Source organism: Durotheca rogersii, assembly GCF_024521655.1.
Source record: "Durotheca rogersii strain YMJ 92031201 chromosome Unknown GGS23scaffold_16, whole genome shotgun sequence".
Classification (NCBI taxonomy): domain Eukaryota; kingdom Fungi; phylum Ascomycota; class Sordariomycetes; order Xylariales; family Xylariaceae; genus Durotheca; species Durotheca rogersii.
Genome location: NW_026251247.1, coordinates 72,314 through 94,992, shown reverse-complemented (window position 1 = coordinate 94,992; position 22,679 = coordinate 72,314). Strand labels below are relative to the sequence as shown.

Here is a 22,679-nt window from a genome sequence, read left to right as displayed (position 1 = left end):
GAGCCCCACCGGTCCGCCCAGCCACGGCCTTTTTTTTATTATTTTTTAATATATCCGGCGCGGCGGGCCGTGCTTGGGTCCACCACGGTGCGTACTGCGCCTTAGCCAGTCGACCGCGTCGAAATGTTACTTTACGCGCCTGTGTCGCGTTCTGAGGTCCGCGCGCGTTATATCTCCTTATGTACCCAAGTCCACAAAATGGGTCTCTCTCATCTGTGCACCTCCCTTAAATAATCCCTTCTACAATTTTCCCGTTTCCATACTTTTGTTCCATTGGACTTACTATTCTCCTCTCGCACCTCCCAAATCGTTCTCCTCTCTACGACTTTTACTTGGACACAGCTTTATTGACGGAGCAACCGCCATGGCGCGATCTACTCTCGGCAAGAGGACTCGACGCGCGGAGGAGACTGGTACGCACAATGCATTCTTTCCATGGGAGGCTGCAGCAACTGACATGTAGAAGCGTTGGAAGTGGCTACCAAGCGGACGAGGCGCCAAACTCGCTACTCCTTCATCAACGACGAGAACATAACACCCGAGGAAGCGGCCAGCGAGGACGAGACCGACGATCTCGATGAAGACTACAGCACAACCGACTCCCGGGTAGACTCGCCCGCGAAGGCCGCCACCCCTTCCGGACGCGCTCGCGGCAAGCCAGGTAAGAAGCCTACGAATGCACGCGTGCATTAATCCATGTATATTATATATATTATATATGAAGGACAATTGACGGCTAATCGTAACTGTGCAGTAGATTACACCCCCTTCACTCCCCTCACGCCGAGTACGCCTCGCTTCAAGGATGCTCTCGCGAGGGTACCCGTCACCCCCCGCCACCGGGTCATGTCCGCCGGAAAGGTGTCGAAACGGCTGTTCCCACAAACACCCCTTACGCCTACCGCGATACAGACCGTATATCACCACGCCCGCCAGCTCTTCTCCCGCAGCGCCGATCCCGGCCAATTGGTTGGGCGCGACAATGAGCGGACGCAGCTGAAGAGCTTCCTGGACCGGTGTTCGCAGCCCAACCCCAATGGATGTATCTACGTTAGCGGACCTCCGGGGACGGGGAAGAGCGCGATGGTGAACGAGGTTACGCAAGAGTTGGCAGAGAAAGAGGCGGTGAAGAAGGCGTACATAAATTGCATGAGCATAAAGTCATCCAAAGATCTCTACGCGACTCTCCTCGAGCAGCTTTGCGAGGACCTTGATGTTTCGGAGAGCGATGCCGCCGCGACCGTCCAGAAACTCTTCATATCCCGGAAGAAGTCGGCCCCAGTTTACCTCGTCGTCCTGGACGAGATCGATCACATTCTCACTCTGGACCTAGAAAGTCTGTACCGGCTCTTCGAATGGTCTATGCAGAAGTCGTCACGTCTCGTGCTAGTCGGCATCGCGAATGCACTGGACCTAACAGACCGATTCCTCCCCCGTTTAAAATCTCGGAACCTGAAGCCTGAACTTCTTCCGTTTCTCCCGTATTCAGCGGCGCAGATTAGGAACATCATCACCACTCGCCTCCAGAGCCTCGTACCCGAGGGGAGTCCTTTGCCATTCATGCACCCGGCCGCCATCGAGCTCTGCTCCCGAAAGGTATCGAGCCAGACGGGCGACTTGCGGAAGGCCTTCGAGATCTGCCGGCGGGCCATCGATCTCGTCGAGGCGGAAACGAAGCAGAAGCACGAGGCCGAAATTCGGGAGAAGATGCTCCTCGCATCGCCATCCCGGAAGCCCCTGGGCGAAAGCACGAACTTCAACTCGCTGTCGAAACGAGGCTCGGACAGGAGCCCGTCGGCGCTGCTAGCGGAGTCGTTGAAAGGACTAACGTCGGAGACGGCGCCTCGCGTTAGCATAGCACACCTCAACAAGATCACGGCGGCAGCCTTTAGCAACGGAGCGAACCAGCGCCTCAAGACCTTGAACTTGCAGCAGAAGGCGGCATTGTGCTCCCTGATGGCGATGGAGAAGCGGAACCGATCGTCCCGCACGTCGTCGGTGCTCGCCACGCCGTCCAAGTCGCACGCGGTCGCCCCCACGGTTAAAGTGCTGTACGAAGCCTACTGCCAGCTGTGCACGCGGGAGTCGGTGCTGCACCCGCTGTCGGGCCTCGAGTTCCGGGAAGTGGTGGGCAGCCTCGAGGCGCTGTCGCTAGTCTCGGCTGTCGACGGGAAGACGGGATCCCTGGCGGTACTGCAGACGCCGAGCAAGCGGGGGAAGAAGGGCGGGTTCGGCTCCGGCGTCGGGCTGGGGGACGAGCGGAGGGTGGCTAGCTGCGTGGGAGAGAAGGAGCTGGAACAGGCCGTGGAAGGGCTCGGCTCCGACATCCTGAAGAGCATATTGAGCGGGGAAGCGTTGGATTAGAGCGAGTCGGGGATCTACCGGTCCCCCCTCTCGGTGTTGTATACAAGCCTACCTGCCCCTAAGTTTGGGTATGGGGGTGCTGCTAGCTGTGTTGCTCATTTTTTGCAAGGACGGCGTTTCGGGGGAGGGGAGCATTAGATGCATATACATAGGGACTGGCTGGCGTTTTCGCAGCATGGCGGTTGGGCATAGCACGCGGGGTCCCCTTTTGACGAGGACCGTGTCAAGGCGACGGATGTATAATGGATGGACGATGGCTGAGCTTGGGTGTAGCAGCTCCGGGAAATTCAACGTCGGATACTGACTGTCAACTCTGTGCCCCTTATCCGAGTTTACTTTACCTTGGTGACAGCAGTTATCCCTCTCCTCGGCTTCCTTTCCCCTCTCCCATGCTGGTTTTCTCTTAACTCGGCAGCGCAGCGTAATTATTTTCGGTATTTAATGTTGATGTGCCTAGGTACCTAGGTAAGGTACCTGGTGTATAAGGTCGGTACGTATACGTGCCGTCTTATCCATGCCCCAAGGTTCTTATTTCACCGGCTCTGTGAAGTACAGGTATGGTTATTCTCCATGGGAGAGAGGAGGTACCTAATGCAAGCCCCCAACCACGACATGTACCCTAGGTACCTAGGTACTTATCGAATCTACCTTGCCTTACCTGCATACCTCCTCTTCTTATCTACAAGGAGTTACGCATCTGCGAAGAATGTACGGACTCGGGCTGCGGGCAGACACCCGCAGAGCATTGAAGGCTTACCTGCTTCGTAGACAACGTGGTTATTTAATTGGGCAGGGAGGATACCGACAACTGATGTCCATGTCTTGGATGCTATAATCGGCCAGTGGCTGTAGTTATAGAGGGGTGTATAACGCACTATATTGGAGGCCAACCTCGACTTATCTTGGGCACCTCAGGTACCTGAGAATGCTGGTTAGGTACCTGTTTTAGGTCGCCAAGTGGAAGAATTATAGAAGGCGGCCACTAGTTACAGCTGTGTATTGAGCTAGGGTTAGGTGGCTTACTAGGGTGTTCGCGCCCGCCTAGGTACCTACTATATAGGTACGGTAAATTCATCTAAAGGAACAGAACCTCCCAACGTGATCGATGTTCGGAGCTGCACCTTACAACCACAAGTAATATCGTTTCGAACTTTTCTGCAGTGGACGCGACCGGTCTGACCGAAGGGGATCCATCCCACCACCAACCCCGACACCGCCCATGCAGGCCGATTTTCCCTCCCTTTCCAACATTGGATATCTCACCAACGTATACCGATGCCCAGCTCAGGTGCCCACCCTAGGTACCCGCCAGGAGAGCCTAGACTCACGCCTCTCGCCGTCGTTAATTTGCTTCTTGCGTTACCGAGCATGGCGGCGATCGGGAGGCGCACTCCCATCTACCGGTAGGCCATCCGGGTCAGGCCCACACCCTATCACCACCCTAGTTACCCCGTTGCTATACATAAGCAGCCGGGTAGCCCTGGGTAGGCCACCGTCGTATTTGACGCACCTGCGATGCCGTAGCAGGCCTGGCGTCCGTGGGCGGTATGCAGACGACAAGCCGGCCGCTTCCAGTTCGTCCCGTGCGCGCTGCGGCCGGAGGAGAAGGAAGACGACCTAACGTACCCCCTTTGCCGTGCCTCTGCCTCTAGTTGCCTGCACTACATTTCTCATCTGCAGTAGCGGAAGAGGGAGGGTGGCGAAGGGGGGGGCGAGCGTGTGCACATGGGCCGATTCTAGCTGCTGCACGCCGGTATTACTCTCGCGATGCAGGTTTCTGCTGGAACAAGTACGCGTGGCCCGATCTAAGACGGGGGGACGTACGTATGCAGCGATGACCGATAATGGCGCGTGTCTGGTTAGGAGTTAGGAGAAGTAAGAAATAAAACTCCGGACGAGACTGGGCAGAGGCGTTGCGCTGGGCATGGCCGGCGGCCGCAGACGCAGGCTAGAAAAGGCGATCTGATGGCATCATGCAGCGGAGCGTAGGCGCACTTCGATCTGCTCTGTCGGATTCTGACGCGGAGGTGCCACTGGAGAGATCTGCCGTCTTAACTCGAGGCATATACCGGCTCGTCTTCCCTGTCATCTATCCAAGCACACCGGCTCCTCGGGTGCCACATCTCCAGACTGGATGTGCGATGTGGTCATCGGGACTTGTGGACCGGCGGGCAGGACTTATACCTACGTAATCGGGGAACCGATCGACTGTCAAATCCAGCCGCACCACCCTTGTCCTTTTCTACTCATTCATTCTTCTTCTTATTTCGTTCGTTTTCTTCTCCCCCCCTCGCTCGGGTATCTGTGCCGATATGTGTGGCACCTCAATTTGGGTAGCTCTCGTACGAGGGTATGTTACAACCTGTAACCTCTTACTATGATCGGCTGCCCCTCGTGAATCTGGGAGGGAAGCCTCTCGCACTTAAAAGGCTACAGAACCCGGCCGATGTTACCCAATCACGAGGGAGGGGGATGAAGCTGTTTCGCTTCGGGCGCGGTGCATATTTTCGTGGGAAAACGCTAGACGTGCTAGCTGGCTACGAAGGACCCTAGGTGTGAAGGGCGAAGCTGGGTCGACGTTGTACTTGCGTCGGACTTGGACAGGCGGAGAGTGAGACAGGTGGCGGGACTAGGCGCGCCCGTGGGGCTGACCGGCTTGGTTCCAGGATCCAACAGCAGAAGCAGGGCCGTGGGTGAGCCCGGGAGCCAGCAGTCGACGGGCCAAAGCGGGTTGGCCTGCGAGCATCCTCCCGCCCATCCTCGAGACTCTGTTACGGCAGTGCGGCGGCACGTTGTTAACTCAAGCAATACCAAGGGCTGGGATGGGATACATAGGTATGTGTCTGCAAGCTCCCGCTAGGCCGTGACGCAAGACGCATTCTCGTACCAATGCGTCCACGCGCCGTGCCCGCATGATTCGAGGGGGGTTCGAGTTCTCGAGTCGGGTTGGGCTGGCACCTCTAGTCCCTTCCGGGGGTTCCCAGGAGATGGGATGGGCTGACATAAACAGCCCGTCGTCTTCGACGCCGCCTACTTGACCCGGGTTGACCTAGGTTGACCTGGTCTGTCGAAACGGATCCCATCCGAGAGTCCAGTATAGGATTCATCTCGCATGTACGGGGAGTGCGAAAACATACCTACACACTCGTAGTATACCTACCCAATTGCGATGGCGGAGACTACCCCCCCAACCTATCGCTCCGGGATCGTCAGCCAGCGCGGCGGCCGCCTGTCCTGTCACTTGATGCTCACGCTTGCTGGCCCGCAGAAGACCGGGGTATCAAAGCTTTTTTTCCCTCTTCCTTGTCTCTTCGTCTCTTACGCGAGCGGCGAGAAATACATGGCATATGTAGGTATGTAGGTATATCACCAATACACACGTCCACACCCACACCCACAACGCGGGCGCGTCGTACGCCTATGCATGTATAGTAGAGCATACACACACTAACACACGCACGCACGCACATCTCTGGACATCCCCTCCTCCTTTCACTCCCCCCCTCCTCCCCCCTTCCACACCCCCTCCCAGCACTACCTCTCCGCCTATTAATAATAACAGAAGACCGCCCAGAACGTCTCTTGGCATCCCGTCCCTCAACCCAGGTCTTTACCAAGCCTCTCCCACAGCTTGGCACATGCAACACCCAAGATCTTGGTGAGCCCCCCAAAAGGCAATTCTGACAGCGTAATCCGCAAGGTACCTGTGTTTCTTAGCAGTCCCCAGCGGCGTCCCTCGAGATAGGACTCCCATAGGGGGCCCCGACGGTTTGGCATCGTCATCTTGGCTACCCCGTGGTCTTGTCGACTACCGCCCAATCGCGATCCGCTTCCTTTGCTGCCGTTGCTGGGCGCCTCCCGAGCAACGCGACGCCCGAGCCGTACGTCCCTACGCGTGATCTAGTCGCCCCCCTCGACACCACGACGGCCGATCGACGGTTGACGACGGCTTTCCGTGTGGTGTCATGCAAGGCATGCACGCCGTTGTCAATTGGCACAGGTCGAATAGATGGGTTCCGACACCGACAAAGCGCACCACCTGTCGCTCGATGACTCGCCGTCTCGGCCCTCCTTCTTCTCGCGACTGACCTCGCCCCTGCGCTCCCGAACGCGTAACCTTGCCGATTTCCACATCCGCCTCCACGAACCCCATCGTCAATACTCTGCCGGCGAACATGTCAGGGGCCACGTTATCCTCTCCGTCGTCAAGCCCATCCGTATCACCCACCTGACCGTCTCCCTGCACGGATACGTCCGCGTCTACAAGCATGCTGGTGCCGCCGCCCAGCTCAGTCCTGTCAATCCCGCCATCATCTCCCACGAGAGGAGCAGGAATGTCAGATACTACGGCAACGGGCTCGCCTCCCTCTTCCAGGACGAGCAGGTTCTATGCGGCGAGGGGAGGCTCAAGCCTACGCGGTTCGAATTCGAGTTTGATCTCATCTTCCCCCCCAAGGCGCTCCCGAGCAGTATTGACGTACGGCCTGTCTATCTCCGTCTGCCACACCGCTGCCTCTACCGCTATCGGGACGTGCGTGCTAATGCATACAAATATCTGCAGTTCGAGAGGGGAACCATATCTTACATGGTCACGGCGACGCTGACCCGACCGACATCTATCGCCGCCACTTCTAGCTGCGAAACGAAGGTATCTCTCGTCGAGAAGGTGGACATAGGCCTGCTCGTGCCTCCGCGGGAACGAAAGGTATGCATGCAGACCTGGCGGAGACGGCCAAAGAAGAGGAAGAAAGTTGCGTCGACGGCTGCGATCCCGACCCATCGCGGCTCCGTGTCCGCGGAAACGCAGGAGTCGGCGTCGGAATTGGATTCTACTAGGGTGAACGAGATTTTGAATAGGAGCTCCGTGAGTCTCGGCGAGGCGACAACCGTCGGGGCAGCTGCCCCGCGAAGCCCCCTGCGAACCGATGTAATACCAGCCGACTTGCAGAGTGAAGTTAGCGGCGACAGTGCCGTCAGCAATAACAGTGGCTCCAACAGCGCGAGGGGAGCCGATGCAAGTGCCGAATCGGTCGCCGTGAGCAAGGCGTCGGGAAACATCGAGAGGGAGATAACTGCCACGGTCGAATTGCTCAAAGGGGGCTGCCTCCCTGGAGACATACTACCCGTGAGAATCCAGATCGAGCACAACCGCCGCATGAAGAGTATGCATGGCATAATCGTTACGCTTTACCGCCAGGGCCGCGTCGACTATTCGCCACCGATATCTTTGTTCACCGCCGAGCTATCCAAAGGGGACGCCGAGCGGTTAGAACGCGAAGATTATTACCCGAGGTCCAGGACAGGCCTCGGAGGACTGTCTTTATCCTCTGCTGGCTCCTGTAGCGTGTTTCGGAAGGACCTGTCCCAAGCGGTAGCCCCCCTCATCATCGATCCCGCTACGCTCACGGCAAACATCACAACGTCCGTCAGAGTTCCCGAGGATGTGTTTCCGAGTATAAAAAACGTCCCGGGAGGCTTGATCAGCTTCAAATACCACGTCGAAGTCGTTCTCGATTTAGGTGGGAAGCTTGCCGGCCAAACGGCCGGCAGCTCGCAACAAGCAAGCAGGATGAGCCCGTTGGGCATATCCGGCGGAAACCCTGCCTCGCCAGCCGAGGCGTACGATCTGAAGCGACTTGCGAATTGGAACGGTACGATAGTAGACACAGATCATCTCAGGCGTGAAAAGGGAGTAATATCCGTATCGTTCGAAGTTGTGGTCGGGACCATGGACTCGAATCGCTCGCGAGGCAAGTCGGTGGCACGCCCGTCGCTGACGGTACAACCGCCTGCTGCGCAGGATGTTCGTGTTGGGGGTGACGGCCCGAACTATAATTGGCAAGGTGAAAATAACGAAGAGAACGGCTATGACAGAGACTTTGACTCCGCTCAGCTTGGGTCGCCTCGGGGCCATTTGCCCGTAGCCACGTCCCCTCAGACATCGTATTACGATTTTCAAAACTACGAAACCCACGCCCCGGTCTATGTGCCGGCGCCCGAAGTGCCCAGCGAGAATGAGCTATCCGAGAAGGAGCGTGTGCACCAGGCAGAGCAAAGGTTATTGCCAAGTCAGCCGCCGCAACAGCCTTCCGAAACGGAAGCCGGTCCCTCGCAGCCATCCGCGCCCGCCGAGAGCTCCGCCTATTTCGGCGGTATCGCCGCCCCTGCAGCGGTCGACCCCGAGGGCGAAGGGCCATCGGCGCCTACGTTAGCCGATCTAACACAAGGGGGCGCTCCTCCCCCTCTTCCTCCACCGGCTCCATCTAGCACATCCCGTACCGCCGCCGACGACAAACAGGAACTCGAGCGCCAGAGGCTTCTGCAAGAAGCTAGCGCGCCGCCGGAAGTGCCCGACGATTGCGACGGCGGCGAGCCGTCGACTTCGGCCTCGGCGCCGCCTGCCGACCAACCTTTGAACCCCGGGGAGCCGACGGCCCCGGCGCTAGGCGCCGACGACGACGACCACTACTACTACGGCCGCGGCCACGGCCACGGCACCCCGCACGCGTATCACGACGACCTCGCCGGCCCGTCGACGCGGGTCCCCCGGACTTCGGAGCCGTTGCCAAGGTATGAGAGGTGACGAGAAGGCGGCCAACACGGAAAAGAGAGGGCACAGGGCTGCAAATGTTCAGAGTCGGGCTTAGTGTGAACGGGGTGAGATTGCGCGCGCGCACGCGGTGGTGCCGATTTACGTTTGGAGAGGGCAGTTCCAGAGAGGGTTTAAGCGGTTATAACGGCGGTATGTTTCACTCCATCCGGTGTTGTATGATAGGGGGTGAACTTTGCACTCGGGGCGAACGGGGGGGGTATTCTAGCATGGGGGAAAAAGGGAATTGTGCTCTTGTTTCTTTTTTTCCCTTCCCCTTTTCATTTTATTTCACTTAACGAAATCCTAGCCGACATGGCGTTGCCGTTTTTTTTAAACCAAAAGAAGAATCCTGTTTGCCTAACTGCTGGCAACCCTCTATATGATGTATCCCTACGATCATGCCATAGGAAACAAGGTGGACGGGCCTAAGGGAGTTTTAAGGGGGCTCACGGGTTTTTATGTCGGATCTATATTCTCTCTCTCTCTGTATCTCTCTATCTCTATCTCTATCTACATATATAGGTAATCTATACCGATATATTTGTTCACCGTGGCTCGGCTTCGTAAAAGACCGTCGTTCGTTACATGCACCTCCCCGGTCGTCTGTCGCCGTCGGCACTCCACCCAACGAACGGTCGGTTACGAGCAGCCATGCGTCTGCCAGCGTCGCGCATCTCGTGCGGCCGAACTCGCCTGCTGCTGCATATCTGCTCCCGACGTCGCCGAGTGTACGTGCGGAAGGGTTGCGCCAGCCGGCGGGCCGATTCCTGAGAGCGCGGTCGCAACGGGGTAGAGAGCGCGCTGTGGGGGTTCACGCTGGTCTTCCCGCCGTCCCCGAGTTCTCTCTCTCCCTCGCGCGCTCTCGCTTACCGTCGAACTAGGTAGATCGCTCCTGCGCTGGGGTGCTACAATCAGAGGAGGGGGGGGACGGGAGAGGGGTGCACGCGCGGAACCGGGACGAAAGAGGCAGGGTATTTCACGATAATAGGAGAGGGAGGCTGCCGTGGGGTTGTGCGATATGGCTGGCATGTATCGTACGTGCCCACATATAACTTGTGATAGGTTAGGGGGGCACAAAGAGTCTAGACAATTGTCGCCGCGAAGTCGTATACCCGCACATATTGGCTGATGCGGGTACCTACAGCGTCCCGTGGCGGCATTGCGGTCACTCAGACGAGCCCGTGGCAGGTTGAGATGGGTTGAGAGGTTACTAGCAGGGCTTAAGCAAACGAGTAGCGACGAGCGGGAGGGGAGGACGCCTAGTCACAGGGCGTCGTTTTAGTCCCGGCCACATCGCGCGGGTCGCGGTCTAATTGTAACAATGGGAGTGGCCGTCTCTGTGGCCGTCGTTGACCGAGTCATGCGATGCTTGGGTAGCTCTTGGGCGGCAGGAGTAAACCGGAAATGTACATCGTAGCCGAAAACCAGAAGTGGAAAATACGACATAGATGGCTTGAGATAGGCACGTAGAAGTGACGATTAAGTTCAAAATTTTACTCGTAGCTGACCAGCTGGTTAGATGGTGGGGACTTACGATACTGCAGCTCCTATCACCATGCTACCGCTCTCTCCTAGGCTGCGACGAGGAAGGCTCACCTAGACCCCTAACCATATCCGATTCGGCGTTCCATCGCCTCTGCGCGGGACGGGGGGCTTCGCCTAATCTCGAGGTATCCCGGGACACCCCGATTTGATGATGATTACAAGCTTGATCGATGGAGGCTCGACGGGCAGGGACACGACATAAACACGAACGAACACACACCTACACTCACGCCCATGGCTGACCGAGCCGACCACACCCCGACTAGCCCACTGATAACCCCGGAGCCGCCTCCCGGCCCGCCGGAACCCGGAGCGTCGACTCGGCCACGGCCGCTCTTCGTGTACGGGGCGCTCTGCGCGCCCGCGCTGCTCGCGTGGGCGCTGACGGGGCGAGCGGGGCCGCTATGCGCCCTGGCTCGGACGCGGGCGCGGGCGCACGGGCTGGCGCGCTTCTCGCTGCGCGGGCGGGACTACCCGGCGGCGGTGCGGCGGGAGGGGGAGGCGGGAGGGGAGAAGCCGTGGGTGGACGGGTACCTGGTGGCGGCGGCGACGGCGGGGCAGCGGCGGATCCTGGACGCGTTCGAGGGCGCGGTGGGGGGGCGGCCGTCGCGGGTGGCGGTGACGCTGCTCGAGGGCGGCGGCAGCGGCGCCGTGGTGGACGCGGACGCGCATCTCTGGGAGGGCGACGACGCCGCGCTGACGGGAGAGCCGTGGGACCCCGAGGTGTTCGTGCGCGAGCGCGTGGGCGTCTGGCTGTGCGCGATCCGGGCGTTGGGGCTCATGGAGGAGGAGGAGGCGGCGGAGGCGGAGAGCGAAGAGCGGACGGGCGTGTGACGGGTGGAGTTTATTAGGTCGGTCGGTCGGTTGGTAGGGTAGGGTAGAGTAGGTATTGGCTACCTACCTGCTACGACGACGAAAAGGAGGGGAGGGGAGGGTTAATACATCGATGCAGAAGTAGGGAAGAGGCCGGCCGGCTGCAGGCGTCTCGATGACGTGCGGCATGCTGTCGATCAGCGACCCGGGGGCGCGCCAGATGTGCTTCCCAACTGCCTAATACGGATTCTCCGGTGGCGGCGGTAGTGGTTTGTGATGAGAGGATGCTGAGGCTCTGGGGAGAACACAGCAGAACAATACCAGGGAATAAGGGAGGGTGCCTATACTTGCCGCGTCTATACACACGTGCACAGCTACCTAGGTATAATTCTTCGTGCTGTCTGTCATGCAACCATTTTGTTCCCTCTCGTGTGCGAAAGGTGGGCGGATCAGGGATTCGCGTTCGCACGCGAATATGCATATACCTCTGAGTAGTATGCCTATCAGTGATTCGGATTCATGTGAGGTACCCAGGTACCTAGCTGAAGACCCCATACAAAGGGCAAGGCCAGGCGACGAACGCCTGCCTCGAATCTGTTTCAGGGGGATGCTTGGGAGAGAGGGAGGGAAGGCGATCCCCACGCGATGGTACGATAGGGATCCACTCCGCCACCCGTCCCCCCTTTTTAGCGCGAAGCTTATTATACCATCTAGGTACTACCACGAGAACGGTGGAAGGAGCGAAGGAAGTTGTCCATACAAAGGTAGTAGCGAAGGTAGGTGAGGGTAGGAGCGAAGGACGGCAGGAAGCAATGAGGCACTGAGGAAAAGGGAAAGAAGCGAGAGGAGACAGAGTTGACTAACCACCTTCCCTAACCGCCTTCCCCAAGCTGCCGTCTCGATTTTCCACTCTCGAATCCCGTCCATGAGACTGTATAATAGGAGGGGCCCAGCTAAATCACACACCACCACTACAACAACAACAGACTCCATCCCTACACAGACTCCTCCGCCAGAACTATCGCGACTTGGCAGACGGCCCATGCCACCACGCGTACATGCGGCAGATATGTACCTACATTCTACCTATAAGGCAGTGTGTGCGTATCGATACACGGACAGGTATCGACGACAACCTTGGCCCTCGAATCTGCAGCATTTATAACCATACTTACACACATACCTCATAGGTAGCAAGGCACCAAACAGGTCGAGGCAGCCCTGGCTAGACAAGTTCGTGACGTGCCGTGGGTTGCTCCCTACGAGAAGCCCAAAGTGGGAATACTATCCGTCGGCGGCCACGTCTGACAGACGGAACCCCCCCCTGGCTTAGGTGTGGTATTTTGAAACCAGGCGAAGGCACTTCCCACGATGAAAAAAAGAGCGAGGCCAGCCCTGAATAGCATCGCATCGTCCGATTATGGGCCCATAGGGGCGCCAACGACGTCGAGTCGGCCAGCCAGGGGTGCGTGCGCCATGCGGTAAGTTATTAGTAGCAATTTTTGCGGTGGGCTACTTAAATGAGCCTCAACCCGGCGAGCCGGCTATCGTGCGCTTCTGAGTGGCCTTTCGAGTAGATGCAAGCAGGACTTCACACTTCCGTTCCCTTCTCTTCCCACCCATCTTTCGTGCTCGTGTTCTTATTATTGCCATAACATAGTAATCGTCGCTAGCGAGTGAATATCTAATACATCCGTCTTCTCGGCCTTGCTGCTCCCATCACGCACCCGCATCCGCCACCCCTGACAGCCGTTCCGCACATCGTCGACGTCGCCACCCTCGTTGTCAGCGCCATCATACTGAATCACCATCCATCATAACAACCAACCATGCCTGCCATCGATACCCAGCTCATAGCGCGGGAGCTCCCGCAGCTCATCGCCCGCGAGGTAGCCCACATGAGCATCATAGCGAAGCGTGAGGTGGACCACCGCGCGATAGAGACCTTCCTAGTCGGTTCGTATCCCCTTTCTATCGGTTGCTATACCGTGTAGACGGCCAGACTGACCCTGGCGGCTACTAGTCTTCACTTGCATATTCGGCATTGGCGGGTGGATGTACTGGATGATGAGGCAGAAGTAGTCGAAGAGCGCGAGGGAGAGGCCATGCATATTACAGGCAGGCAGGCAAAACAGAATCATTTCACTCGGGGCTTTTCTCCCCCCCTTTTCTCACCGGAGGCTCCCTGGTGGGAGATACGGTAACAGTCTTCCGGTCATGATGCAGCGCATGAGATGAGGGGAGAACGAGAGAGAGGAAGGGTGAGCGGCGCGGCACGTCGTTAACGGACACAGGATAGCGCACCGAAAGGTCTGCCTACGACATATACATATGCAGGCCCAGGCCCACGTCCGCTTTCTCTCTCTTGCCTTACTTCCTCACTCGTTCAGGACATACACGGATGCACACACATTAGAGAGATATACACACACACTCCCCGGTATATAGGGCAAGCGGCTATGGGCGTAACGGGATATCGAAGGGAGGTCTAAGCGGCGAGGCGTCCGTTTTTACTATGTTATTAATACAATATACACGAGGCCTCCATACAGCGAGAGAATTTCACAGATGTATATATATACACGCACACACACATGTTGTGGTAGGACGGAGGGGGAAGATAACCGCGGGTTTGATATTAACCAACTCGACCGCGGCCTATCCCCAGCTGTTGCCTTTTCCTCTGAAAGCCTCGTGTTGTCTCTGCAGCGCAGCGCGACGCGGTGCCAAGTCTAGATGGGGGGCGTAAGGGAGAAGATAGGCATAGAAGTAAGCTTACACGTAAGTACGCGGGCGGTTATCGACGACCCTATGCCCAGGGGTGTCAGACATAGGGGAGGCGTGCGAGAGCGGGCCGCGCGTCGCCACCCTATACTTATGTACCGTACCCCTTTACCCCCATTCCCCCGCCTCGCCCTCCCCTTCTTCCTCCCCTTCCTTCTCTTCCCTTCCCATATGACTGCATCTGCGTAGGTACCTCTAAGGTAGCCGTCCCCGGCCGCGCGGGCCCCTTCTCTCCTCTAAGGGCCGTCACGGACAGCCGGAGCACGTCACGGACGCGCCGTCACGGTTGTAGTTGCAGGCCCCGCCGACGCAGGCCCCGCCGACGCAGTTCAGCGCGCACGACAGGCAGTCGAGGTAGTAGTTCGCCTCGGCGCACCCGTAGCCGCCGTTCGCCGGCAGGCAGCCCCTGCGTCACGTTAGCGTTGGGGGGCATAGATTTGTAGGTGTGGTGTGTCCGGGGAGAGGGGGGAGAGGGGGGCTCTCTATCAGGGAGTTCGCAGGTGGGCGAGCAGAACGGGGGCGCTCACGCGGCGAGGGAGGCCGTGGCCCAGAGGGCGGCGGCGGCGGCCGGGGCAAAGCAGGGCCGCGTCGCCGGACGGGTCTGGCGGAGAGGTTGGGGCGGCAGGCGGCGTTCGAAGCGCCGCGAGGGAGCGAGGAGGACGGTACGCTGAGCGCCCCGCGGAGGCGCAGGGGATATTATATTATCGATAGGCTGTTCCAGCTAGCGACGACGAAGACACCGTCGGCACGAGACACACACGTCCTCGCCTCCGCACCCCCTGCCGCCGCCCGGCGGCCCTGCGTATTATACCTACCCCCCAGCCGCGCTCTAGGCAGCCGCTTTTCGCGAGACCGCCTCGCCTGCGCGATATTAAGCGAGATCCCGCCCTCTGGGGGGGCCCGGGTTACTGCGACCGCAGGGTGGGCAGGTAGCGTCGACGCGGCTGCGGCTACCACCTGCCCTTCGCGGCAGCGATCCGCCGCTCGAAAATGTAGCACCGACGCCGGGGGCCGCGGCCGTGTCCGCAGTGCCGCCGCGGCTACGACACTGAGGGGCGGAGCGCCAGGGCCGCGTCCGTTGTGCGTGTGAGGGCCGTTGGCATTGGCGAGAGGGGGCTTTACAGAAATCTCCTGCATACGCGCGATGAGGAACGGCCCGCACCGAATATATACCTATAGGTAACCGATGCTACCTGCTAACTGCCCTAGACTTCGCACGCACCATTTCGGCCAAGGTGTACGATAATCACGTAGCGTTCGTTATAGCGGCAGCCCATGATCAATAGTGGCATAAAGAGTCCCTTCGACGCGGTGTTTTTTATTGCACCCTGCTCGCGACGCCTACTCCGTTGCCCCTGCGTAAATACCCAACGAGACGGCCGCTCGCACGCCTACCGCTGCTCCTCGACACCCATAGGTACACGCCACGCTGGGTATTATCGTCATGCAAATCCAACAGGCCCGCCGCATATTAGAGATAGGTATTGGACAACTCGCATAGATTCCGAGAAGAACACCACCCCAAAAAGGCCCGCCGAGCGGCGGCCCGAGCCGGGCTTAGAAGAGGGCCAGGGCGTTCGGTGGCGACCCGACGAGACCCGGGATGTTCAGGGGCACTGATGTAAGCAGGAAGCTGTACCGGCCCGTGGCCTTGCAGTGCGCCGATAGGGCCTTGAGGTCCCAGAGCTCGCCAATCGGCATGCCGAACATCGAGAGCAGCCACGGATGGAGATCTGTAGATCATACAGTTAGTGGGCATCCATGCGCATATGTCATGTTGGGGGCGTGCATGGGGTAACGTGTGACAAGGCGCACGGCGGGAAGATCATACTGCACTATTCAAAGGCCGACTAGGAGGAGGGAGAGGAGTAAAAGGGGAGCCGAGATGAAGAGAGAAAAAAGGGAGGGGGAGGGTTTTTTCTTCTCTTTTCTTTTTCTGTTCAGTAAAAAAGAGACTCGACTTACACAGATCGCTCGGGTCGCCCTGGCTGCCGTCTTCTTTGAGCGGCATGAGCGCCTCGAAGGCCCAGCCGTCGCCGGCGACGGCGGCGAAGTGCTTGTTCCAGAGCCAGCGGGCGGACTCGGCGACGCCGTGGACGCCTGCGATGCGACCCCCCTGCAGCTTAGCGAGGTCCTCGGGCGCCGGCGCCTGCAGCACCTCGGTGAGCCCGGTGCGGACGACCAGCACGTCGCCGGGGCGGAACCCGACGCGCTGGTCGCGGGCCACCGCCTCGAGCTCGGCGACGGTGATGCGGTGGCCGTCGAGCGGGTGCAGGACGGCGTCGGCGCCGGTGCGGCCCTCGGCGCGCGCGCGCGCCTCCCACCACTCCTTGAAGTCGACGAGCACGCCGCGCGCGGCGAGCCCGCCGGCGGCGTGCCAGTGGTCGAGCGTGGGCGCCGGGTTCGCCGCCGTCGTCGGCGCCGCGAGGTCCTCGCGCGTCACCGCGACGCCGTTGTACGCGAGCCCCGTCGGCTGGTGCTGCCAGTGCACCAGGCTGTCCCACTGGCTGCTCAGCTGCGTGTTGAAGTGCAGCTCGTCGTCCCAGCCGTGGCCCGAGGACAGCCCGCTCTCCCGCAGCGTCATCAGCTTGTGCGTCGGCGGGATCCGGCCCGGCAGCGGGAACGGCATCGCGTTGAGCGGCCAGCTGGACGGGCGCGGAGGCGAGACGCCCCCCCCCTTGATGTAAGCGAAGGCAACTCGTACATACATACGTGCATGCATGCACATGCGTGCAAAGGAAAATGATAGGCAGCGGTTACGGCAGAGGAGTGGGTGGGTAAGCGAGCGGGTTGGGTGTGGTAGGTATTGATACTACGTAGGTAAATCTTCTCTTACTTGAGCGAGATCGACACCCCATCTCGGGCCTCGCTAAACGCTGCTTTCACGACCGACGGCGTGAGCAGGTTCAACGTGCCGAGGAGGTCTTTCTTGCCGTCCTTGTCGAAGAGGCCCCAGGCGCAACCTTGCGGCATGTCGGGGACCTTGGGCAGGTCGTCGAAGTCTGGCACGTCGGCGGCGTCCATCTTGGGCGGGGTGGCTGATCTGGTCGACTACGCTACGTCTCGCGGACAAGGTGGCGCGAGCTCTCGGTGCGGTGTGTCGCGGACGAATGATGGCTATCTCGCACGAGAGGCCGCACTATAGGTACGATGACGGACGATCTGCGAGAAGTGCACAAACTAAACCACGGATGTCTCGAGAGCCGGGACGGCAGGCTCATGTACCTATAGCAGCCAAGCCCCAGCCCTAGCCTTAGAGTAGCAAGGGTTAAGGCATCTTAATCGTTTGCTTACGACAGCGTGGGTGATGCAGGATTCTCCATCTAGCAGTCTAGACCCTGGGAGGACGCTACGTCGCTAACCCGAGAGCGGGTGAAGAAGAGCAGGATAAAGGAATCCCGGCTGGTGTATGTATACCTAGTATTAGGAGTGCAAGGGTGTCTCTGGCCTGCCGCCGCTTTCCAACAGGCGCCTGGGCGGGTCAGGTGCCGTACGGTAGGTAGAGCAGAGCATAACAGGAGGGGATCCCTGGATGAAAGAGGGAAAATCCGTGATTCACGGTGCCGTAGAACGCGTCCCTGACTCCCGCAAAATCGGTGTGATTCGCCCGAAACGAATACGATTCTGCTCGCATCTCGGTACACGAATACGCTGCCAAGTTGCTCTCTGGCCTTTCTCGTGAGGGGTTAGCCACCCATGTGGGAACCAGGGCAGGGGAGGACGAGGAGGGTCTGCCCGTATCCATGGCAATGCGCGATGGCAAAGCTGTGTGAGCCGTAGACAGGCCATAGCTAGTGATGCGTGTGGATTAGCTGAAGCTGCCGGGTCAAGGCCTAGGCTTGAAGGTGGTATTGCGAGCGGCCGGGCTCACCCCTCACCAAGCTAGCCAACCGAGAATTTTTAGCTCCCGGGTGGTTCGTTGTAAGCCCCCACGACATGAGACCTGCGTAAAGGTCTTATTTGTGCTGCTTCGACTTGGGTAGGGAGAGGGGAGAGAGCGGATCGGCTGCACCGGTGTTGGTGACGGGAAGACGGGCTGCGTGTTACATCGTACCTAGGGCCAATTGTATTATTACCCGCCTTCGCAGCCTTTTCCTCTGTCTGATTCGGTGCCTATGCATATAAGGACGGGGTGCTCCCTTATTATGTAAACTCTCGTGCTCTTCCTGAAACGCCAGCAAGCCGAGAAAATCCCATCCTAAGCTCTCTATAGGTAATATATACCTGCGTATCTACTCGCCGTAGGTAGTCATGGCGGACTTTGCGGAAATCCAGGCCAAGTACGCCGCCGAGGCGCAGAAGCGCCTGCGTCCCGACGGCTCCGCCCAGTACGAGGTATTGGAAGCGAGCAAGAACGAGCGGCTGCGCCACCTCGTCGACGACGTCTGGGCCGACCATGCGGCCCTCGATGCGCTGCCCGCCCCCCTCGCGGCCGGCGATTCCACCAAGTTTCTCATCGCCGGCGCCGGCATCGGTGGCCTGGTAGCCGCGGTGCGGCTAATCCAGGCCGGCTTCTCGGTCGACCAGATTCGCTTCGTCGAGACGGCTGGTGGCCTTGGCGGCACCTGGTACTGGAACCGTTACCCGGGCCTGCACTGCGACGTCGAGTCCTACACCTACCTGCCCCTCCTTGAGGAGACTGGTTTCGTGCCCTCGCACAAGTACTCTTCTGGGCTCGAGATCCGCAAGTACCTCGAACTGCTCGCTAAGAAGTGGAATCTCGACGACAAGATCCTGTACCGGACCAAGCTTGACAAGCTGGAGTGGGACGATGCCGCTCGCGCCTGGAAGGCTAATATCACCACGGGGCGAGGACCGAAGGGTGCCGACAAGACCTCCTTCTCCGTGACGGTCGAGTACGTGTGGCTCACGGCTGGGCTATTGAGCCGGCCGCACGTGCCCAAGCTAGGTGGCGCGGGAATTGAGGGCTTTGGCGGCGACATCTTCCACACGTCGCTGTGGAACTACAACGTCACCGGCGGGTCGTCCGAGGAGGCCGACCCGGTCCTGTCGAAGCTCAAGGACAAGCGGGTCGGTATCATCGGCACCGGCGCGACGGCGATCCAGGTGGTGCCGCGCCTGGCCGAATACGCCAAGGAGCTGTACGTGTTCCAGCGGACGCCAAGTGCCGTATACGGCCGGGGTCAGCGGCCAACGGACCCGGAGGAATTCCGTACCAAGATCGCGGGCCACAAGGGCTGGCACGACGAACGGCTCCAGAATATGGCTCTGAACATCTCCAACGACGCGCCGCCCGGCATCCCCGACCTCGTCGACGACGAGTGGACCCACAACCCGGCGTACTCGGCGCTCGTCGCCGACTCCGCCTTTGCCGACGCGGGCCCCGAGCGCGTTCCCGAGATCATCGCGCACTACCTCGCGCGCGACGCCGAGAGCAGCGCGCGCCTGCGCGCCCGCATCAGCGACATCGTGAAGGACCCGGAGACGGCGCGCAAGCTGACGCCCTGGTACCCGGTCTGGTGCAAGCGGCCGACCTTCAGCGACACGTACCTGCAGGCCTTCAACCGGCCGAACGTGCACCTCGTCGACACGGACGGCAGGGGCGTCGCGGGCGCGACGGCGAGCGGGCTCGTCGCCGGCGGGGCGGCCGAGGAGGAGGTGCCCCTCGACGTGCTCGTGCTCGGCACCGGGTACAAGGCGCCGACGGGCGACCCGTCGACGCGCGCCGGGGTGGCGGTGCTCGGGCGCGGCGGGGTGTCGCTCGCGGCGAAGTGGGCGGCGCGGGGCGCGTCGACGCTGCACGGGTACGCCAGCCACGGGTTCCCGAACCTGTTCTGGCTGTCGCCGCTGCAGTCGGGGGTGAGCGCGAACCACGCGTACCCGCTGGACCTGCAGAGCCGGCAGGCGGCGTACGTGCTCGCGACGGCGTTCGAGAGGGCGGGCGTGGCGCCGACGGCGCAGGCCGGCGGCCCCGTGGTCGAGGTCGACGAGGCGGCCGAGGAGGCGTGGAGCATGCGCATCGTCGGCGGCGCGGCGCGGTTCGCCACCCTGTCCGTCTGCACGCCGAGCTACATCAACGACGAGGGCCACTTCTCGAGCCCGAACGACCCGCCGGAGGAACTGCTGCGCAGCGCGCGCTCGTCGCCGTTTAGTGGTGGCGTTATGGGGTACGTCGACGTGCTGCGGAAGTGGCGCGAGGAAGGCAAGCTCAGCGGGATCACGGTCACGGCGCCGTGAGGAGCGAGAGCAGGAGGACAAGGGAGGGAACGAGAACGGGGTTGCGTTGTCTCTCTACACGGATGGACGGATACCGCCTTAGATATAATACCCACAGGCTCACGCACTCGGGTGTCTAAGGACGAGGCATAAGCGAAGGAGTAAAACTAGGTACACCTATACAAATAGAGATTCCATATCCGTGCAAAGAGTCGGCATGGGGTGTGATGGGTGTCAACGATAGGCCTGTCCTTAGGTGAAGAACTCAGCAGAGGCTCGTCCCCAAAGTGCTCTCTCCTCTCGCTATCCTGATAATACCCGCCTATATCTATGCTCGAATACCAGCCTATCTCGAGCATTAGGAATCGCTACCTGCGAACCTATTCGTGACGTGAACAGTCTCGGTCCAGTTCCGTGTCGGCGGGAGCGGACTTCGGCGCGCCTGTTCGTGCAGCCGAAGCGACCAGATTCCCGGAAGCCGGGAGCAGAGCTGAAGCTGGGCCAACCAACACGTCGCACTGCCCACTTGTGCCTCTGAAAGGGGCGTGCGGCGTGACGCGCAGGACACAGCTGAACTAAGCATCGGGGATGCTCCACGGTCTCCCCTTTTTCCCCCTTCTTCTTTTTCCCGTCCTCGTCACCTAGCCACCGCCGCTCGTAACCCCTCCCCTAACACGGCCTTCCCGTCGTAATCCACTGAAGTGCCACGAGCCCATATAAGTAGTTTTAGTAGCGCCTCTTTCTTTCCGAGGCGAGGGACCCTCGTGTGGGCTAAGCTCGCGGATAACAGTAGCCCACTCGCCGGACACAGTGAAGGAGAGCGTGCCAAAAAAAAAAAAAAAAAACACCCCCGATCGGCTCGAGAAGCGATCGCCCGCGACCGAGGAAAGTGAAACAAGCCTCGCCAAGACCAACGGCGGCGCCCCAGACAAGATAAGCATCCGGCGGAGGCCCGCCCTCGAGACTCGGCGCGAGTACTCAGCCCTAGCGCCACCGCGCGATCCTGTTTCCACCTCGTCGACGGCCCCAGCACAGCAGATCTACGTCCCTCGCCCTTCGTGCCGCCCGTAGGCATCAGGGCTATCGCTGTCCCCTCGGCCCGCGCAGCAGAGGGACGCGGACGATGATGGGATCGGTGGGACGATGCGCGGTGGCCAGTTTCATTCATAGCTCCTTGCCTGAGAAGTTAAGGAGATTATAGGGAGGAAGGGGGGCCAGTCGGCCACTTTTGCCAATCAGCGCCCAACTACTAAGGCTGCTGCCTCGGGGTCTGGTATATCAGACCCCTGCTTGTGCTCTTGTTGAGAAACTTCCGTCGTGACACGTAGGTACATCATACCTATCAAAGATAGCACCTTATCACTGCTCGGGGGCGCGATTAAATGGTGCACGGAAGGATATACACGAGAGCTGGGAAATATATTATTTAAACGTGTTTGCCTCTCTGTTTCTTCTTTTTCTTTCTTTTTTTTCTGTTATCATTCCAAGCCTCAGGTCGTCTCTCACGCCCCGTACAAACTATTATAGGGAGTTGAGCGGATCCTGTCACCACTTGTTGAAAGTCCCTTCCGGGCAAACTTGGCCCCCCGGGAGGCCGCCCGAAAAGTGGGCATGGACGGTAGGAAAGGAAAGAAAAAAAAGAAGACGACTTAGTTTAGCCCTCAGGATAGTGCCGGGAACAGGACAATAGGTGATGTGGCAGAAGCTAATAGCGCCCCGATCGGCCGGCGAGGAGGGAGGCTGTGCTAATCGTGATTGAAAGCATTTCCTAATGAGGCAAGTCGCAAAGGTGGGTAGACAGACAGGAATACCTATCTAGAGGTAGGTATTGCAACTTGGATCTTGTCGCTTGTGTGTGCATCCCAGACGGGTTATTCCTGTCTTCACCTGTCTGCAATCAACGGGGCCGGCACAGTAACGTAGCACGGGGAGGGGCGCAGGAGACGTGTGATATCCGTCTCGTACCTATCTCGACCGACAATAAATAACTCATACGTTCGAGGGGGGGGGGGGGGAGGGGGGTGAGGGGGACAGCTACTAGATCAAGGAGCTCACCGTGTATAATATTACCTCAAGTCACTTGCCTGCGAAGGGTAAGTAGGCAAGTCTACTTGTGCAACCAACGCAGCAGCAACCCCGTCCTCGGGAGCTGGCCAGCTCGGCAAGGTCGCCCCCCTGTCCCCCTTTCCAGTGCGCAATTGGAGCTGGGTAGTGACGGCATACCTACTGGGTCCGGCCTGCGAGACGGAGATCAGCGTGGGCAAGAAAGCGTGGCGGGAAAATAGAGACGGCTAACACGCCTCGATCCGGGAACGGGGGGCAGGTTGCTCTCCAACGGCAAAAAAAAAAAAAAAAAAGAAGAGAAGCCACCAGCTACTTGTCTCAGCTCTGCTCGTAAACGTGC

General features: G+C 59.5%; 7 protein-coding genes across 7 annotated transcripts; 5 read left to right on the top strand and 2 right to left on the bottom strand.

The window, feature by feature from the left end:
* The first annotated feature begins 103 nt into the window (after positions 1 to 103).
* On the top strand, positions 104 to 2,848 carry GGS23DRAFT_574497 (cell division control protein Cdc6). The gene is made up of 3 exons (XM_051516745.1): positions 104 to 413; positions 467 to 661; positions 758 to 2,848. Exons 1-3 carry the CDS (start codon positions 365 to 367, stop codon positions 2,362 to 2,364), a joined length of 1,851 nt encoding a protein of 616 aa, XP_051370413.1. The 5' UTR covers positions 104 to 364; the 3' UTR covers positions 2,365 to 2,848.
* A 2,642-nt stretch (positions 2,849 to 5,490) lies between these two features.
* On the bottom strand, positions 5,491 to 5,868 carry GGS23DRAFT_126872 (uncharacterized protein). The gene has a single exon (XM_051511132.1). It carries the CDS (start codon positions 5,832 to 5,834, stop codon positions 5,613 to 5,615), a length of 222 nt encoding a protein of 73 aa, XP_051370412.1. The 5' UTR covers positions 5,835 to 5,868; the 3' UTR covers positions 5,491 to 5,612.
* A 505-nt stretch (positions 5,869 to 6,373) lies between these two features.
* Positions 6,374 to 8,947, top strand: GGS23DRAFT_598116 (uncharacterized protein; the record flags this gene model as incomplete). The annotated part of the gene is made up of 2 exons (XM_051518728.1): positions 6,374 to 6,841; positions 6,926 to 8,947. The coding sequence occupies 2 exons, from the start codon at positions 6,374 to 6,376 to the stop codon at positions 8,945 to 8,947; spliced, it is 2,490 nt and encodes an 829-aa protein (XP_051370411.1).
* Positions 8,948 to 10,529: 1,582 nt separating this feature from the next.
* Positions 10,530 to 11,335, top strand: GGS23DRAFT_611308 (uncharacterized protein; the record flags this gene model as incomplete). Its single annotated transcript, XM_051520395.1, has 1 exon — positions 10,530 to 11,335. The coding sequence occupies exon 1, from the start codon at positions 10,736 to 10,738 to the stop codon at positions 11,333 to 11,335; it is 600 nt and encodes a 199-aa protein (XP_051370410.1). The 5' UTR covers positions 10,530 to 10,735.
* A 1,403-nt stretch (positions 11,336 to 12,738) lies between these two features.
* On the top strand, positions 12,739 to 13,753 carry GGS23DRAFT_126790 (uncharacterized protein). Its single transcript, XM_051511131.1, has 2 exons — positions 12,739 to 13,270; positions 13,338 to 13,753. The coding sequence occupies exons 1-2, from the start codon at positions 13,144 to 13,146 to the stop codon at positions 13,394 to 13,396; spliced, it is 186 nt and encodes a 61-aa protein (XP_051370409.1). The 5' UTR covers positions 12,739 to 13,143; the 3' UTR covers positions 13,397 to 13,753.
* Positions 13,754 to 15,468: 1,715 nt separating this feature from the next.
* GGS23DRAFT_126779 (uncharacterized protein) lies at positions 15,469 to 17,479 on the bottom strand. The gene is made up of 4 exons (XM_051511130.1): positions 17,324 to 17,479; positions 16,935 to 17,260; positions 16,064 to 16,743; positions 15,469 to 15,831 (listed from the first exon to the last, which is right to left on the bottom strand). The coding sequence occupies exons 2-4, from the start codon at positions 17,120 to 17,122 to the stop codon at positions 15,656 to 15,658; spliced, it is 1,044 nt and encodes a 347-aa protein (XP_051370408.1). The 5' UTR covers positions 17,123 to 17,260; positions 17,324 to 17,479; the 3' UTR covers positions 15,469 to 15,655.
* A 617-nt stretch (positions 17,480 to 18,096) lies between these two features.
* Positions 18,097 to 20,604, top strand: GGS23DRAFT_126734 (FAD/NAD(P)-binding domain-containing protein). The gene has a single exon (XM_051511129.1). It carries the CDS (start codon positions 18,350 to 18,352, stop codon positions 20,294 to 20,296), a length of 1,947 nt encoding a protein of 648 aa, XP_051370407.1. The 5' UTR covers positions 18,097 to 18,349; the 3' UTR covers positions 20,297 to 20,604.
* The last annotated feature ends 2,075 nt before the right edge of the window (positions 20,605 to 22,679 follow it).